Source organism: Pelecanus crispus, chromosome 4 (genome assembly GCF_030463565.1).
Source record: "Pelecanus crispus isolate bPelCri1 chromosome 4, bPelCri1.pri, whole genome shotgun sequence".
Lineage (NCBI taxonomy): Eukaryota > Metazoa > Chordata > Aves > Pelecaniformes > Pelecanidae > Pelecanus > Pelecanus crispus.
The window spans coordinates 46,876,605-46,891,750 of NC_134646.1; the positions used below are offsets into that span (position 1 = coordinate 46,876,605).

Here is a 15,146-nt window from a genome sequence, read left to right on the forward strand (position 1 = left end):
TAGGTCATGTGAGAATCACTGTTGCCCTAATAATAAAAAAGTACATTTTGTACATGTTTAAGAAAATTTGTACTACATAAAAAAGTATTTTCCTTATTTAAGTCTTTAAAAAGAATCACTAAACTGAAGTTTAGTATTTAGATTTTTGTAAGTACACCAACTCAAGAAGGAATCTAACTTGGATGCTTTATAGTTTTTCTTGTGATGAAGCTGGCAAGGGGTTTGAAATAGATTCCCATCCCATCCAACCTTTAACAAGGATTTTTCTATAAAGGACTTAATTTTAATTAAGGTGGGATACACAGTCAAAAAAGCTAATAGGGAAAAAACCCCAAACCATTAATTCTCCCAGTCCACAGAATTCTAATTATTACACTTTTGTATTAATAAGGAATTGCTAATTTATTTTAAATTAAAATGGACTAAATTAATTTGCACTAATGCATTCATATTCAAGAAAAAATTATCCATATCAGAGTTAAACAAAACTATAGCTAGTATGGAAGAATTTCTCTTATAGGCAAGCTGTTAGTCCCCCTAAAACTGGGTTTGCCCCAACAGTCTTCTAGACTATGATAGCAGAAGAAAAACCCAGGCTTCTTAAGGGAGCTTTACTGATCTCGTGAGACCAAGAATTGGCTTCTGTACCGACTTTTCTCCTTAAATCAACAATTTTTGCCTTTTTAATTCCCATTTGAGTAAAATAATTTAATAATATCACAGGCCTAGCAATTAGATTTGAAGTCTGAGTAACTCACTGTTCTCAGTATTAACAATTTGAGAATACTTCCACAGTATCATTCCCTTGCCCATTTCATTGTCTATTTGCTTTTCAACTTCTAAAACATTCTCATAAACTGATAAAACATGAAAAAATTCAGATTGACATAAATAGTTACTTATATTCTCAATTTACATACCCTTTTCTACTTCAGGGCACCAACAATTGTAGAATATGCCCTCCTGTTACTGTTTTTAATGTATGGTAGTATTTGAATCCCCACATATGCTAATTATACTTCTGCAGTTCTTAAACATAAAAATCATGACAGAGGATAGTTAATCATACAAGGAGACTGACTTAACGAGAAACAATTTAACTGCTTGCTTAAGTTCTAAATAACCTGCGATTAACTAGAAACACAATTCCGGTGTAATGATGGCAAGTCTGTAATTATTCATATATACATTTTCATTCATTGTGCTGCAGGACACAAAAGCCCTGTATGCCATTACCTGAAACACAGCAAACGATCCTTTAGCTATGCCAGTTGTGTCCTGGGACTTGTGCTGAAACAGAGTGAGCCTCCAACATCTCTTTCCCATTGATTAAATAAATAATCATATGCGAAATTTAGGATCAAATACCTTTTACCTTACCTCTTCTCTCTGCAACTCAGCCTCGATGCCTTGTAAAAAGATCTATTAGAACATGCTAAAGAATGAAAAAGGGTGGGACTCATTGCTAAAAGTTCTGTTGAAAGCTCAGTGATTACTGTATAAAATTCCATTCTCAAAGCTGTTTTTTTACCTTTGTTTTTCCTACAGAAAATTAACATCTACAAAGCTGTAGGAGGTGCTAAAAATTTTGAACATCCATTCTTATTAGTATGGCTTCCCTTTTCTCTCATATGCGTGCTACACCACAAAAAAATGAAAGACATAGTAAGTTATTACAAGAAAACAATAAACACAAAATAAACTTAGAAGTAGAGCCCTGCAAGGAAGGGTCCTAGTTTCATTGATTGAGCACAGCTCACTTCAAAGGTGAGTACAGTATGCTTATTTTAAAAACTAGTAAAATTTTTATTTAAATCGTGACATACCTGCATAAAGAAGCTTTCGAATACAATGGATCTGCTGTGAAACACATGCTACATACAGAGGTGTTCCTAAGTGAGGAAGATCTTGGTCAACGTCTATACCCCAGGATATCAGCACCTCCAGACATTCACTGTGACCTGTCAGTACAAAGCACGACAGAGTTTGCTCGACATTAGTAAGCTGTCTCATACACAAAACCAGACACAATTCTTAATGCTATTATTGAGACATTTGTCGACTGCTCCATGTTTGTTCAGCAGGTAATTTCTTACCTCTGCTGGCTGCTTCATGAGTTGGTGACGGAAGACAGGACTCCCACTGAGCTTTGGCACCATACTCTAACAGGAGCTCAGCACATGCTGCACTGCCTCTCGAACATGCATTAAATAAAGGTGTCACTCCATCAATTGTTGTAGCATTTACCTAGAATATATAAAATCTATTTAAGAACAGATTTGAAAGGTAAATTTTTAAATGGGATATAGTTAGAAATTGCATTAAAATACCAAAAAAATTTACTGGTTAGAATAATGTAGCTTATCTGATCAGTCCCTGTGCTACTGTCTTCCTCTCACCACACCCCTCAGTTGAAATTAGTTTACTATTATTCTTATTAAACTATGTTGAATAAACCAAAATACACCTGGAATACTGAAGAACACACATTAACATCTAGGCAGTAAATCATTTTCAAAAGTCATTACGCTTAGCTTGTTTCACTGATACAGAAAATCTACACTTTGTGTAGTAATGGGATAATGGGGACCTTCTCTCCACAGCTTTGTCAAGAATACAAACTCCATGTTAAATGTGAGAATTATTTGCCGTTTTCTTCCATGGTTTTAGTCTCCAGGTTGGAGTGGTATTTCACAGGATGGAGACAAAGCTAATAGTATAGTACAGGGTCGCTGTTTTAATACTAACCTCGCCCCCTCACTGGTTAATTGAATGTTCCCAGTGTGAGAGAATGAGGAGAGAAACTAGGCAAATTTGTGAGGGCTAATAATAGTAAAGGAAGGAGCACAGGTATTAGGAGAGGGCTCCTTCCAGGACTCTGGCCTATCCTCTTCCATGCACCCCCCAAACCCACCAAAAAATTTAAAAGTACTAAAAATATTCAGATAGGAAAATGAAATTTGTCCTTACAGTTTTGTCTATAATATCTATAGGTTTGTATCTTTAGAAGCCTTGTGCTAGGTGAAGTGGAGAGGAATTGTTTTTGGAAACATCTATGCTTTTTTTCTTTTTCTGTAATAACATAGACATATTCTACATGGGTCTCAAAACTGAATTGTAAGGATAATAAATATTTCCATCACAAAGATCAGGTATTTGGAAAACTACACATTTGAACTCTGATGTCAGCAGAAATTGTAGTGAAAGTGGTCTGTAAAGTCCCGTTCTTGTTTTGGGGTAACAGATAGACAGCCTGTGTCCGGAGTACAGGAAAGAGCCAGTGCTTTTTTTGTACTCAGACCCTAAGAATCTTAAGTGCACACAGGTGCAGTGTGACAAAAGACATTCTGGAAATTAAAAGAACAGTCTCCTGCAAGCCACTCAAAACAAGAGGAAACAGTAAAGGAGAGGGACGCATTCCATGTTTTAGAAGAGAGATAATGTAATGAAATTCAGAGAAGAAATAAGGCTGGTGACACACCGCTAGCAGATTCTCTCCAATTCTTGACTCTGTCTCAGTGTCTGCCCAGCTCCCATCTATTTTCCCTGTTACTGTTCTTCTGTTTGATATCTACACTTACACGTACAATTATGTGGTTTGTTTGGTTGTTTTTTTTTTTCTTTTAACCTAACATCTCTCTAATGATGTTTCTTTGACCCATCACTTTCCTTTGCTAGCTTTCAGATGGGAGCTTATTGAAATGAGATAACTGCAATCAATAGGGTGAGTAGAGAGAAATATCAATTAAAAAAAATAAAAATCAAGGAATATATCCTTCTTAGTTAAACTAAGGTTAGCACCAGACTTCATATACAAAAAAAGAAACAAAAAAACCCCAAACCCTTACATTTGCTCCTGCTTCAAGAAGGATTCTTGCACATCCTACATGATCTCCCAGGCAGGCTTCATGAAGTGGAGTTACTTGGTCAATTGTTAGTGTGTCAACATTGTACCCCTAAACAAGACATGAATGACATACAGAGATCATAGAAAAGCTGTTAAGAGTAATTTCCTCACACTACTGTTCAAATGAATAGATTACAATACTCTAAATAGGCTTAAAACTCTACTTGCAATAAATAAATCTTCAGTGAGCATAAAAAGAATCTTTCAGCAATGTATATAACAGAATAAGAGTAAGTTGTCAGCTTTTTTTTAAAAAAATCAGAAATAGGAATAGGATATAGAGGGTATAAAGAAGATGGAAACAGACTGTTGAGATGCACAGTGGTAGGACAAAAGGCAACAGACACAAGTTGGAACATGGTGAATTCCAGTTAGTTAGATGGAAAAAAATTTCACTGTGGGGACAGTGAAACCCTGAACAGGGGTCCAGAGAGGTTGGTGCATCTCCACTGCTGGTGATCTTTAAAACTCAACAAGGCCCTGAGTCTAAACTGTCCTGTTTAGGACAGAAACTACGATCCTCTGACTTAAGGTCTGAAATATCTAAAGCCACAAATTTTAGCAAGGAGATCACTTCTTGGATTGAGAAAATCATCAAGCCCTTGAAATTTTCTGCAGTAGATGTTGCTTGATTCTTAAGAACTAATAATTGCATCTATTGGCTTTCATCAAATGTATTCTATAGTATACATTTTCAGTATTGTAGTAGCTGATATGACAATACTGTAACATTAAAATTTAGCGGTTTACAGTCTCCCCTTTGCTATTAACAAAATATATATATTTTTAAATCACAACTATGCAAAAACCAGAATCTTGCAGTGATTCTTCCACTCAACAAGTATCTTCCTGACTAGCTCTATTTACCTGAGGGCTTAAAGCAGTAGAACTACATTGATTTATACCATGCAAGAGGGGGAGACTGATACACATTTAGATACAGCTTTGGTAAAAATTTTTTTGGGGAGGGAAGTTTTAAAACATATAGAGGAAATACTTTAAATATTAACTTATATCTTACCATATAAAACATTCCTAAATGTGTATTGCTCTGAAAAATTCAAGTGAAAAAAGCAAAGCAAAGTATACTAAATCTGCATTAATAATCTATGCTGAGAAATTAAGTAACATTAAAAATAAAAGCAATTTTAAGAACACAGCCTTCACCTGTGACAATAAAGTCTTTAGAGAAAGAAGACGTCCTTGACTGGCTGCCTCATGCAGAGGTGAGCGATCTGCCCAAGAACCTATGTAATAACAACATTTATTGAGTAAACCACATGAATTAGAAGGATTTTGGAATGCATAGAGCAAAGCAGAAAATATAATGCACAGAATGAAGTCAACTGTCCTATGAAATTAATTTTTCCTCTTTACAGCCTGTATTTCAAATGATCAGTTTCTAAACAATAAAAACTGCTCTATTAACTGTAAACATCTCTAATAAATGATTATGTGCTACAGAGAACAAAATATTGATATATTGATTTCAGTAATCTGATTTAATAAATTCATCAACTGCCGTATTTCCCACTTCTATATTTGCATTGTTCATTTTTTTTTAAAAAATAATATAACTTATTTTTGCAGCTGGCATATGGAAATTTATAGACTTCAACAAATTGATATTTGAACTTCAACCAGTCATAAACCTGCCTGAAAAAGTCCTGAAAAAGTCCTGAAAAAGCCAATGTACATGAAAATCAATATGGAAATCCCTATGTATGATGAGATTAATCTGCAGCTACTACACAAGTGCAAGGAGAGAAATACAGTGAGAATCACAGTAAAAAAACTGCTATAGTAGAAATACGATATTAAGTCAAAGTTCTCATTCTAATAGGCTATTAGGGCTAAAAATAGTTAGATATGCTTAATGTAAAGGTTTGGCATTTATTTTCATTTATTTATCACCCCTGAAAAAGAAAGAGGGGGGGGGGGGGGAGAAACCAAAAAACCACCTCGCCTTCACACACATACCCCACGCCTTAACTCCCAACCCAGGTCCCAGAGTCATCCTGTGGCTCTTGATGAAGAACCTGCCCTTTCGTCTAGAAGACTGGCCCACTGACAGGTCCCTTCTAACCAGACAGGGTTGCAGGCATAGCTGATACCAATTTACTGTAGGAATTTTGCAAATCAAGTTTTGAGAGATTGTGAAAGGAAGAACCATCTTCAAAATATATTATGAATTACTGATATTTATTCCTGTAGGAAGAAAATCACTGGCACTGTAAAATGCTAATACAATCACTCATGTGAGTTATATCAAGTCCGTCGTCCCCCTCCCCGCCAAATCCCTGAAAAAAATGTAGAGAGAATTAGCTAAGTCTGATGACCTGGTAACAATGGCAGATGAATCCCCAATGTGTAAACATGTTTGACTTTGTCTGCTGCAATGGACTAGGACTGCCTGCAAAGCCAGTTCCTGCATTTTAGTGACAAGGCAATGAGTTTTAAAGGAGAAGGCTGTTGTTCCATCGCTGGCAATCACCAGTCTAAGCTCTAAGGTAACTACTCACTAGAAATAGACCCTGTTGCTGTTTCCCACTGGACCCCTTCTGTCCACTAGCCTGTTTCAGGAAGTAAATTTCTGATTACAATAAACCACCCCCTCAAATCACATGAAGAATGACCGAAAAGATTAAGACTGCTCAACCTGAAAAGAAATCAGGGCATAGTTAAAAATGTATGAAATTGTGCACAATATGGAAATTGAGATAAAGCCTCCATTTTCCTAGAGGTGTTAGTGAATGCAACTAAAACTTACTCAGATGTGAGACTGACTGTATCTTCTCACAGAACATATAACTACACTGTGGAACTCAGCACTACTGGATGCTATTGAGATCAAAAACTTAGAAAAACAAAAGCACAGCTGAGTATTTAAATTATCATAAGACTACATAAAGCTGATCACAGAAGTTAAAAAATATAGGAGATTAAAGCTTTGTAAACCTGATCTTAAAAACGCATAGAGATGTCTGTTACGTCCGAGTATCCAGTATCTGTGAAGCTCCTTGTACTCTTTCATCTGTGGGAGTAGATGGGGCATAGGCAAGATCCAGCTTCCAATACTCTTTCAGAATTATTTACACTAAGCTCTGATCATCTGTGTGTGCATGTGTATGTACATGCACACACATCATTCCCTATACTTTATTAAATTTTATTAAATGAAATATTTGCAATCATTGCCAGTCAGAATAACAGCTAAAAAAAACCATACCAAAAGTGACTGGGATTTTAAGGGGCATTATTCTACAAAAACTGAGCTCAGAAATCTTAAAGTGATCTGACTTTGACAAAACATCAGTATTTTCTCTGTCATCCCAATAAGCTCAGATATATTTATCCTCTTGTAGGTTTGATGCATGCAAACACTATGAGAATTTTGACCAATGTTTTCCTTCTTCTGTAGTAGTATCTGAACCAGCACTCAAGTTGTTCTAATTCAAATCAATTAGATCCATTAAGTTCTCCTGCTTTCAGCTCGGAAGAATTCCTCAAAAATTATTAAAAGTTGTGTTTAGAAGTTGCTTTTGAATTTTGTCCCCCTGTCTCTACAGATGAGTACTTCTCTCTCCTGACAGTTTGTCCTACTGCTAAATTAACAGAGGAAAAAAAAAGACACTTAACTATTATATAAAAAAAGTCTAATAAAATTGTGTCATGAAGTTTTTACGCCCATTAAATACACTACACTTTGGACATTTTTGTAGCCATGTATAACTCTAAACGGAACAAAGATGCAGGTAGGATCTGAAAGCAACATTTTTTCCACCTTTCTTTCCTTCACCTCCTTCCCTCTTGAATTGTTCAGAAGAATGTCTGTTAATGTCATTACTCCAGTGGCATCTGAGAATCAAATGATGCCAGATCCCATTTTGAGCTCTGTTTTGCACCTAGACCCACCTTATATCCCTGTCTTCATGTAAAGACATCCAGTAGCTAGCTATTTCTGCTAAATCCATTAAATAAAAAATGCTTGTATCATCTCTACTAGAAATAAAATCTGTAAGCAAAATGCTGCAGAAATATTTTATGCAAACCAAGTTTGGGAAAAACTTTCACATTCCAACTGATTTATCGATAAACACAGTAATTAATCATTAAATACCACAGGGACAAGAATACGTTAAAAATAAGTATGTATCATAAACAAACATCAAAGGTGTCTCCAAATAAATCCTTTGTCTAGATTTCTGCCTTCTGCTCATCTACAAACTTGCTATGTCTCTCACTTAGAAAGCAGTAACAAGAATATAAACAAGATTTTTTTCATTCATTGTTGTCTGTAACAGAAATATTAGCAAACAGTCTATTCCAAAACTGTTAATGCATTAATTCCCTACTGATGTCGTCTCTGACAGATGCTGAATACAAAGTATCTCTAACTATATTTAGAAGCTGTGTTAGTTCCAAGTTCTCTGGTGTATAGTTTACCAGGAAGGGCAGCCCTCATTGCTTTGTAAACACTAACAAGAAAGAATAAATATATTTACTGTATTAAAAGGTGAAGTTAAAAAAAAATTACAAAGTATCATACAATACCTAAATCTCCATCTCCCCATGGCACTTCCAGACAATTGCAATTATAAATCCTACTCATTTCTTTCAATCTGGAAAATAAACAAACAAACAAAAAAAAAAGTCTGTTCTTGCTAGTTGGGCCTGTTCTTAATGCACTCCAGCTATGTTTGGAAGGAGATCAGCAGCTCACTGTAATATGAACTTTCACCCTTCAGTAAACACAGCTTTGAAGATATGAGCGTATACAAGTCGCCAGGTTTTTTTCTTATGCTAAAGGACTGTGGCCCTTTCTGTTCATTTTTCACATTTCTTTTTTTAACATAACAACTTTTCAAAGTGCCAGTATCTGTGCATTTGCCTTCCAAGACAGATTAACTGGAATTTCAACACAAGATAAACTCACAGTGAAATCAAGAGAACCTTGAGCTGAATAAGAACTGCAGGACAAACTCTTCCTTTAACCTCATGCAATGAGACACATGGTTTTGCATCCTCAAATATCAGTATTAGTACACAGATTTGTAAGGGAAGCATTGCCAAATGTTCATGTTATTTTACTACTTACTCGTAATACGCTTAGAAAAGAAATAAGCAAAGATATTCTGAATATTTTTCAAATGCTATTTGATCCATATGCTGAACTGTGTTTTTCTTTCAGCAGTTCACTATTGCCTCAGTTATGTTCTAAAAAATTCTTTGGTTGTTAAATTGGGGTTTTGATAAGTATTCTCAGCAGTGAAAATCCCCCAAAATGGGGATTTTCAATTCTGACTTTGATCCACTTCTAAGTCATTAATATTATTTCTTCATGTTTTCCTGCAGACTTCAGTCTTTTACATCTACCTGCAATTACCTGTAAGTCATTCCTGCAGTGATGATCATAATAGTAAAACACTAAGTAAAAATATTTTCGTAAAAGTCATTAACTCCAGGCATCCCATCCTTTTATTTCTAAAAATTTGTGTAGTCTTAAAAAAACAAACAAACAAACAAAACAAAACAAAAGAAACACAGTATAAAAGGTACCTCAAAATTTGGATTTTCAACACAAGGAGGACTGGAAATGAATGAAAGTCTTCTCACTGACTTCACCAGGAGAACATTTAGGCCAGGGCTCAGCACGTTAGAAAAATACTGCTCTAAGGGTAAATAGATGGTGTCCCAGTCCTCAGAAGAAGCAGTATCATCAAAGAACTGAAAATAGAAGCCTGTCCCAGTTCATTCTTGGGAGATGAGAAACACAGACTATTTGGAAAGTGTTGTAGCTAATACTTACTTCTGCAAAACTAACAAATGCTATGTATTAAGCTCATCACTGTTACCTTTTACTCCTTGAGATGTATTCTGAGTGGTTTAGTTTGTGGCAAGCGAGGCAACAGACAGGATCAATAACCGTAACAGAAAAACTCTGTAACTTTATAGTCCCAAGATCAATGGACTCACTTCACTCCAGTTGTTAAAACTGCCTGATATTTTGTATACGTAATTAGGTTCTAACAGATTTTTACTGTGGCACTATAAAATTACCCATTTGTCTAAAGCCTTTGCAGGTTAAAGAAGTGTAGCAACTGCTTAATTGATATTTGATGTTAAAAACTATTGAAAAGAATCTTAAGTTGAGGATTTAAAAGTTAAGAAATGCATCCGTGGTGCTTAACTACTACGATTAGATATGACCAGCAAAACAGAAGCTAATTCTTTTTGACAAATGAAATTCCAACAATCAACATTGAAGAACTCCAAAAGAATCAGAATTTAGGCTAGAGATGACTAAAATATGTCTGTGAGAAAAGATGTAGTTCAAGTGGCATTTAAATATTTCATTTCAATATTTCAAATAATCTTTGTTTTCATTTGACTGAAAATTATATAACAATACATAAATATATACACATAAATATATGCATACCAAAAAATGAAACCTTGATTGGTTCAAACCAGTGTTCTTTCAAGTGTTTATCATCATGCAGACTTTCAAAATTTGCGGATTTTATTCCAAATGCAAAGGCCATTGATTTCGTACCCTTGAAAACCATACGAAACAAATTTATTTTCCCACAGTTGTTTGTGATGCACCCACATTATATGACCACACATTAGTTTTGCCATTTCAGTGTTGTATGCAATGAAGAAGTTGGCATTCAAATTATTTTTTATCTCCATACCTAGTAGGATCTTTCGCTCTTTAAGATATGCTAACCAAACTATAAACTGACTATAACATCATTAATTTTACACTGCCTTTTTCATGGTATTCTCCCAATAACAAAAGAATACTTCAAAACCCTTGCTGAATCTACCTTCATAACATCATCCATTCATACTATTTTATAACTAAGGAACCAAAAGATAGAGAGTTTTGATGCTTAAATTGTAAAACCAATCTAATAGCTTATTTTTTCCAGAGTACTTAAGCATTAGAGTGTACACTGAAAGCATAGTTTAATTATGGTTATGAGAGCTTTGAGCTTCTGAAATTTCAGCCTTAGATAATAATAACCATGATCAGTCAAGAAACTTTTAGGTTAGATGATTGGTCTTAAAACACACAAGTGCCACAGCAAAGACAAGAATAGAGTTTGCTTTTAGGGACATGAAAACATTAACCCTTTTTTCCTACCTATTCACTACATGCCTTCTAAACTTTGCAACATACAGGAAAACATAGGGTGTATTTTTTCCAAGTATAAACCAAATGCATTCTGAGAACATCATCCACCTTGCACATCAAAGGAAGCAGGGTCTTTGTGGAAAAGTACAGCATGTGGCTGTGTTGCCAAATACTGGGTTATAACGCATTAGGGGGTCAAATGGGAGTGGCACAGGCAACGTTACTTCTAACATTTCCTAAACTTTGAGTGCTTTGACATTGCCATCTAACCTACTTTTCACACAGAAACATGAGGCACTAAAGCATATTAACAATCCTAAAAAAACCCACAGCGGCAATACCCAAACCCAGCTCACTTGGTTCCCAACAGAACCGACATTATGCTACGCAAAGGCAGTGGTAATGCCGATGGCGTTGCTGCTGCTGGCCCCGTGCCAGGCCTTGCACACGCAGGAAGAAGTGTGTCAGGCCCCTTCTCCTGTCACATGAAAGCACAGCAACGACTCCCCTCTCCGTTCCTCATGCACGGTTTGTTTTTTCCGTCTTCTTGAAGGATCAGCAACTGGCTGGGTATTTTCCCAGCTGAAAGTAGCTTGCAAACTCTGTGTGCCTTAGCTAGAGCACCAAGGTGTAAAATCACATCAGCCTCTAAATTCAGTAATCTGTTAGACCCGCATCAGATTTGATTTGAGTATGTGGAGCAGCCGGCAGTACTCTCAGGCTGTTATTATTCCTTGGACAAGTCACTAAAACAAAGTAAGGGTGTCTCAGTAGCCTTCCCAACTAGAAGGTGACAGAAAAGGCATACAGACATTCTGAGACGAGTTAGGCTCTGGAGGACTTCTGCCTGGCATAATTTTGCTCCTCAAATGCAGTCTCAGCCTTAAACCAGCCTGCAAGCAATTTTCCCCAAGCTGTGCTCAGAGTTCTCAGTGTTTTCCCAGCCTGCCAGAGTGAATGCAGCACGCGGCCTAATCGCTAGCCTTAAAAGCGGTACACAGGTGGGCAGCAAAGCTGGGCCTAGCGTGCTCATTTTTGCCACATCCAGGAGATTTTGGTAAAATAACCTTTTTCTAGCCTGACTCTATCCTTTTGCCCTCCTACCAAATCTTCTCATGACATATTCCACCCCCTGCATCACTTTTAGTCCATTTTCCAATCTGCATGTTTAATTACATACTGCATTGCAGTATGCCTTTCTCTTCCTTTGCTCTGTGAGGGTGCCTGAAGAACAAAGTCAGGTTTGGATACCCGCATGGATGGGAACAGAGAGGGAAGAAAAGAGCCTCCTTCAGTTTGATATTAGCTATACTTGTTACTTAAGTGAACTGTAACAACCAGAGCCTCAGCTGCAACAGAAGTCCCTCAATACTTCAAGATGTCCATCAATAAATACATACATCCTGTTTAGCAATCACAAAGAAGCTGTAAGTAGCTGGACCGTATTAAGATGGAGTCTTCAGAAAATTTTACTTCCCATATTTTACTGTGATTTTAAAAATTTCAAAACTTAACTAACTGTGGCTATTTCTTTATAAGTATGGCAAAAGAGCCTATCCTTGAACCATATCAAGGAGTGGCTAGTGCTAACATTGATAAACTTTGGTAAAATTTCTTTTCAGTCTGAGGGAGAATGTGCTATTTTTTGGGAACTACTGACCTAACTAGCTGAAATGTTCATAAATAACAGATCAGGAAATCTTAGCCCAAACAGTGAACAATATGAGGGTAAAAGATACACTTGCATATTAAAACTGATGAATAAATATAACCTTACAGTGCCACTGCATTTAAAGAGTTACTTGGGAAGCTATGGTAACTGTTGCTTAAATTCTTGAATATTGCTTAATTCTAAAACTGGCAGTACTGGAAATTAGCAAAGGTATTTTAAGAATAACGGATTCGTATAACATAGAGCTACGTTTTGCATGGTAAAGTCATAATTATTTTTATGCACGATATATCAAATCTCTCTTCCCTGTCTCCTCCTTTCCCTGACCATTTTAACATTTCCGTTTTTAATTTGAAATCATATTATCAGGAATTTCAAGTTTTATTTCCTTATTTTCTTTTTTGTTTCACTCTAAGCCTTATGATGTGGTCAATATTAATTGGAATTACAATCACTCTTTTAAAAAATTCCTGTTAGATTCTCACAATTACTCAAAGCTCCCTTTTACACACTTGTATTATGAAAAAATTAGGTAAATATGGCACAGACAATAGCAGTCCTAAACACTTCTTCTATAATAGAGTTTGTTCCTTGTTGCTGAAAACGTCAGTGTCCAGCAACTTAAAACACCTCCTAAGTACTTCTCTATGCAAACACTAACAATTATGTCTTTGTCTTCAGTATCTTAGTACAGGACAATAATTCTGTCACCTGTAGTTCCCCCATTCCCTCCTTTTTCAGCTACCTAAAAACTTCTCTTTACATATGAAGTTATATGTAAAGTTTACTCCTCCCCCCTCCTTTCATTCCCAGTTCCCTGTTGTAAACAATTAGCTTTCAGTATCCAGTTACCTTGTGACAGCACAGCAAAAGTCAGGGTAAGTCAAGCCTTAAACATTTCCATATAACAAATAGGGCAGATAAACAAGAAAAGGTATTTCAGATCAGCTGATAAGAGTGCAGAAAGAACAAAAATAGCTTCAACCTTGTGTTAACCCATGCAAGACAATAAAGTGCCACTAACATAAGCATGCATTTATATTACAGCTAGAAAAAAAACAAAACAAAACCAAAAACCAGTTTAGAGCTAGAACATCATAAAATTGGGTCAGCTTTAGCATATTTCAGTACACGGTTTCTGAAATGGCTGCTATACTAACCTTGGCTGGTCAGAATACCCCAGCTAGCTTTTCGTTTTGCAGGACACTCCCCTATACTTTCTAGGCGTCTTTTGGGGAGATTCTGGCTCCTCTGAACAGCAGTGTTTGTTGTCATTATTTGTCTCTCGAGGAAAGCCTGGCTGTCATTGGTGCAGGTACTCTGGTCTGACGAACATCCACAAATGGATTTCTACTACCTTTTTTTCCTCCTTTTGCTTTTTCACAAAGGATCTTGCTGTACTTACTGTAGAATGGCTACAACACTGAAACCCATTCAGTAACATTTACTAGCTTGGACTAGTGAGTACATAGTGGGGGAAGGGAAGGACTGCTCTAGCATTTTCTATTTTTAAAACAGAGAAAGAATCAGCTTAGCTACAGCATGAGTCTTAACTATTTACATGATTTAAATGGAAAGAAGGTGTTAATTTTTTTAATCATTTAACCAAAAAAAGAAACAGATTCTTAAAGCATAAGTATTCAGTGCTTTGTTGTTTGAATAACAAGCAACCTAAAACAGAAAAACTGAAACTGTTTTATCAGAATGGCAATTCTTTTAATAATAGAAGTAATAATTATTACTGCATCAGGCTTTACTCATATGTAACTTGCAGTTAAGAGAGATTTTGGAATTCAGAAGAATTCATGAACTTATGAAGCACTTCTGGCTTTTTATGGTTTGTTGGTTTCTTTGTTTTTTGTTGGGGTTTTTGTTGGGGTTTTTTTGTTTGTTTGTTTTAAATAGGGGACAAGGTATCCTACACATGTCAACTAGAAACTACATCCTGAATAAATAAAAGCATGGCTTGACTATCAAAAAACCAAAATTTCACTGGTTATTTTGAAAGTCTGATCCCATTACGAAAGTAAGGCTGTAGTCTCGTCAGAAGCAGCACAAGTCAATATTTTTTTAAAATAATAACAAACCCAAGGGCAATCAACTAATAGTAGAATTTTTTTGTTTGTTACTATGTATCATGCTGATACTATACAAGAGAAATCTGCAGGGAGAAACAATCCATGATAAAATTCCAGCATGGATAAAGAGGACAGTGATTTCTCTGTACTAATAACATGTTAAGATGCTGCCTTTACCTCCTTCCAGTATTTCCTCACTGTCCTCTTCTACTGATACAAAAACTAGCCATTTGTAAACTTTTTAAAAGGAAATTAACATTACTGGGTTTCATTAATACTAGTCCTTTCAGATACCTGACAAAAATTAATCCCGAAGATGTTGAAATAATACACAGGTATTTAAGG

At 35.9% G+C, this 15,146-nt stretch overlaps 1 protein-coding gene across 2 annotated transcripts in view; it reads right to left on the reverse strand.

Moving 5' to 3' along the window:
* ASB5 (ankyrin repeat and SOCS box containing 5) overlaps positions 1-15,146 on the reverse strand; it is a 28,485-nt gene that overhangs the window by 1,982 nt on the left and 11,357 nt on the right. The window contains exons 1-5 of one of the 2 annotated variants that reach the window (XM_075709243.1): positions 8,462-8,519; positions 5,075-5,154; positions 3,849-3,956; positions 2,097-2,247; positions 1,827-1,961 (exon numbers count right to left, since the gene is read on the reverse strand). In XM_075709243.1, coding sequence (XP_075565358.1) covers positions 1,827-1,961; positions 2,097-2,247; positions 3,849-3,956; positions 5,075-5,154; positions 8,462-8,519 — 532 coding nt within the window. Of the gene's footprint in view, positions 1-1,826; positions 1,962-2,096; positions 2,248-3,848; positions 3,957-5,074; positions 5,155-8,461; positions 8,520-15,146 lie in introns of those variants that run through there. The other variant, XM_009484982.2, reaches the window with a different exon arrangement.